Raw genomic sequence first — 4,601 nt, forward strand, 5'->3', positions numbered from 1 at the left:
CTCGACACCAAGGGAGGGTGTCGATCGACACCAACTTTCTTTCTCGCGAGGATGGTCGCGAGTGTCGAGCGACACCAGCGGATGGTGTCGATCGACACTGCTCGTCAGAACGGGTCATGTGGTGTTGTTTTGCGTTGCATTGGTGGTTGTTTGAGTTATACTTGAATGTGTTCATTTCTGCTTGTGTGTATAGCCAGTGGTGGGATGATTGTCTCACTAAGTATTTATGAAATACTTATGCATCTCTTTCTTTGATGCAGGTAATAGCAAAGTGTGATCCGTGGAATCATGGCGAGGAGAGGAGGATGATCTAGGGTCTCGGTTGTTATGTTTATGAATATGTTAATTGTTGTTGGAACCTGGTTTAGAGGCATGCTAGGTTGCTGGTGTAAATTGTGGTTATTGAATGATTGATTAATTAATAATATGATTAATTGATGATGGTTTAATATGTTTCCGCTGTGCATGATGATTTATTGTTGGGTTAATTCGGTTAGGTTAATTAGTAGGTATGAGACTATTAATTAATGAATTAAAAAAAAAAAAAAAACGGGTCGGGTCTTTTCAATTTAGATCAGTTGGTGACAACTTCCACGGTGGGAAGGTTGTTAAAGGGTGAGGACCTGGGTTCGAGGAACGCCAGGCGCACCAATAACCTACCTAGTGGGCCAGGGGGCTGCGAGCAAGTGGGCTGCGCAGTTTGGGGGCCCACAGGAGAGAGGTTAGGGTCGATGCGCTGCAGCGCTGTAAGGATGCCATGTGGCGGGGTGTGCCACATGGCGGAGTGTTCCCACGGGGCAAGGTGTTACACTATGAATTCGATAACACTGTTCATCAGTAATTATAAGCATTCGATAACTTTTTTAAAAACATGTTAAATAATATGTTGTCGCGGTAAATTACATATTATCCGTTAAATTGAGTATTTATATAAATTGGTAATATAAATATTTTATACAAGTACGTAAATATAGTTTCCCTTAGATACCATAGACCTAGACCTAAGGACAGACCCCTGCATTATAGTTTCTCTTAGATACCATAGACTTAGGGACAGAAACATAGGCAAAAAGGAAAGCTAAATAACAAATTAATTAGGATGGATATTGAATTTTCCCTTCAGGAAAAGATGACGAAAATATATGTTGAATGCTATTACTAAAAAATGCTTTTATTGATAGCATTTATTGATTAAAAAAGATGACGAAAATATATGTTGAATGCTATTACTAAAAAATGCTTTTATTGATAGCATTTATTGATGAAAAAAGAGACAGAAAGATGACGGAAACAATATTAAATAACGTTCTTTAGAGCTTTATATCCGCATGTCTGCTTTGTTTATAAATCTTCAGCCCATTATAACGGTGTAACGTCAACAATTTCCAGCCCAACCAACAATGAGATAGATGATCCGAATATGTCTTGGATCGGGTAAAAAGGAGACATGCGGATCTTTGTTTAATTTTGTTTAGTCAATTTATTTTTCCAAAATTATCCCCATCTGATTTTGAAATTATGTCTTTTTAAAACAAAATTAGAAATCAATTTCATTATTTGAAGGTTAATTTTGTACAATTTTTAACAATGTCCAATTTGTATCTCTCATTTAATATTTTTGTTTTGGTAAGAGACAGGAGACAAATGTTTCCATACTTTATTAAATTAAAATTTTAAAACTACAAACGAACACGACTTGGGAACTCTATCCCATTAGCATCCTCCAACAACAACGAAACAACGTCACTCGGACAAGTATCAAATAAATGAAGACCTAAAGGTAAAGAAAAACGCATAGCTAGCTAACCCATCCGCTAGACACTTAGATAACTTCAAGTAGGATGGCGTGATATGCAAGATATTCCAAATTTTATTCAATATACTTATAATTTTCCGAACCTTGTATTTTGTAACTGATTTGTTTTATAGAAGTCTTAGTAAACATTTAATAATTGAATAATCATTTTTCAGTTATGATTTGAATAAATTGTTCATGCGAACAGTTTCTTTTCAAAATGTTTAATCCAGATTTTGTTCTTTATGTTTTGACACAAAGAATATAAACATGTCATCTAATAAATAATTTTTTGACTGAATTAAAGTATTCTCAAGTGTTGTTTGCAAACATGTAAGCCATCAGCCACCAAATAACCTATATATGATTTGTTGGAATTGGTTCCTTGATTGAACCTGCAACAAGCCAACAACAAGAAGAAATCAGTGAAGAAGAAATCAAAGAAGAGCTTTAAAGCGTCCAAGAAGAAGAAGTTGGGTTTATGTTTTGTTATAATGGGCTGCAGAGATGAGATAAGGCCGATATGAATAAGTGTTTTGTGTTTATCAAACCTCAATCTTGACCACAGTTGACTTTAAAGATTGGATTTGCCAAATTTACTAACTGTAAAAAAAACCTCCTCAAATGGAACTACAATGATGAGAACATAACCAAAGTAAACCGGTGTCGATAAAAATAAAGTTAAAAAGGATGAGAATATAATATGTAATCTTTTTTTGTGGGAATATGTAATTTTAATATTGTTAGCGGTTTAGAGTTATTATGTTAAATCTTTGTTTCATGTATATCTTCTATATTCTAGGATCTAGATAGCTGACTCTGAACTACTCATGACATCTTAATTATAGTGAAAAATATGGAAAAAATGTTGAAAGAGTGTTTTTATAAGCTTTTGAATGGGACCTATCATACAATGTCAAAGAAGTCTTCGAAATTTCTTCATTCGTTAAGCGTTTTTATCGGAGCCCATTTGTATCCAAAATCACTTTATTTGGTAAACTTGAAAACACACTTGGAACACGAGAACTTGAGCTCTTACAAAACTGAATCACATGGTCGCATGCACCGAGCCAAGACTAGGAATACATTCACCAATATATATATAGCTTCCAAACATGTTAATAATCTTTCTAACATACTTAAAAGAAAGCTTTCGGAAGAAAACAAAAACATTTTCAAACCATTTCAGAAGTTAGCGGTTGACAGTTTCTTCTCTTATTTACATTTTCAAACCTCTTTTGAAATTTCGTCTACTTTGCAAAGAAACAACCAATGTCTCTCTCTCACGCACATCTGGCCAAGACTGGAGACTATTAACAACTTGCTATAGTAAGTTTCTTTACGCGTTTTTCTTTTTTTCATTATTTGTTTCGAAAAATACAATTGACTTTATTTTTTCTTCTGTTATTAGTTTTGAAGTTTCTTTAACTTTGCAAAGAAACTTCCCATTTCTCTCTATAAAGTGAACAGAGCTTTGCCATATTCACACTTTCTTAACCACTCAAGATCATCTCTCATGGCTTATTCCTCTTCTTCACCTGTCATGGCTTCTTCTTCTTCTTCTTCTTCTTCTTCTTCCCCACCTCGCAACTGGAGATACAATGTCTTCACTAGCTACCATGGACCAGACGTCCGTCAGACACTTCTCGCCCATTTACGCAAACAGTTCACCTACAATGGGATTACGATGTTCGGTGATCAAGGGATGGAGAGAGGCCACACCATCGCATCATCTCTCAAAGAAGCAATTCGAGAATCGAGGATCGCGATCGTATTGCTCACAAAGAACTATGCATCTTCTAGTTGGTGTTTGGATGAGCTCTTGGAAATTTTGGATTGCCAAAAGACAATTGGGCAAATAGTGATGACTGTCTTCTACGGAGTGGATCCTTCTGATGTCCGCAAACAAACCGGAGAATTTGGGAGAGTTTTCGATGAAACTTGTGCTCGTAAATCAGAGGAGCAAAGAAAAAAATGGAGGGAAGCTTTGAACTATGTGGGAAACATTTCGGGAGAACACTTCCAAAACGGGTATGTAATCCCTTTAATTAATCACAGTTTATCTTTCTTATGAGTTTGATTATTGTCACTAATTTTATAGTTTAATTCCTGGTATATATGTTTAGTCAAAATTTTGTTATTGCTTCTTAAAATATGTTTAGTTGTTGATTTTGGTCAAAAATGTTTTGAGCTGTGCAGCTAAGAAACAGAGGAATGTTCTCTTTATGACTTTTTCCTCATGAATTTTCTATTTCTTTTTGTTAGGGAAAATGAAGCAGAAAAGATAGAGAAGATTGCAAGAGATGTTTCACATAAACTGGATTTCATGGTTGAAAGATCGTGTAAGGATTTTGATGGCAAGATTGGATTAGACAATCATGTGAGGGAAATGGAGTCTTTGCTTGATTTAGATAACCTTGGAGTTAAGATTGTTGGAATCTCTGGTCCTGTAGGCATTGGTAAGAGTACCATTTCCAGAGCTTTACATAGTCGACTCTCTAATAGGTTCCAACGTACTTGTTTTATGGAAAACGTTAGGGGAAGCTATAAGAGTGGAACTGACAAGCATGGTTTGCAGCTGTCTTTGCAAGAAAAACTTCTTTCTAAGATTTTGAACCTAAAGGGCATTAGGATAGACCATTTAGGTGTGATAAAAGAAAGGCTTCAATATCAAAAGGTTCTTATCATTCTTGATGATGTGGAGAGTTTAGCTCAACTAGAGGCTTTGGTTGATATTACGTGGTTTGGTCCTGGAAGTAGGATCATTATAGCCACTGAAACAAGAGATTTTGCAGCAACATGGTAT

General features: G+C 35.5%; 1 protein-coding gene across 1 annotated transcript; it reads left to right on the plus strand.

Moving 5' to 3' along the window:
- Nucleotides 1-3,311: 3,311 nt before the first annotated feature.
- Nucleotides 3,312-4,593, plus strand: LOC111830745 (disease resistance protein ADR2-like; the record flags this gene model as incomplete). Its single annotated transcript, XM_023783488.1, is given in 3 exon segments — nucleotides 3,312-3,826; nucleotides 4,061-4,570; nucleotides 4,572-4,593. Coding segments are annotated over 3 exon segments (1,047 nt in total), but the record flags the coding sequence as incomplete, so codon positions are not given.
- Nucleotides 4,594-4,601: the final 8 nt, after the last annotated feature.

Source organism: Capsella rubella, unplaced genomic scaffold (genome assembly GCF_000375325.1).
Source record: "Capsella rubella cultivar Monte Gargano unplaced genomic scaffold, Caprub1_0 scaffold_134, whole genome shotgun sequence".
NCBI classification, from domain to species: Eukaryota; Viridiplantae; Streptophyta; class Magnoliopsida; order Brassicales; family Brassicaceae; genus Capsella; species Capsella rubella.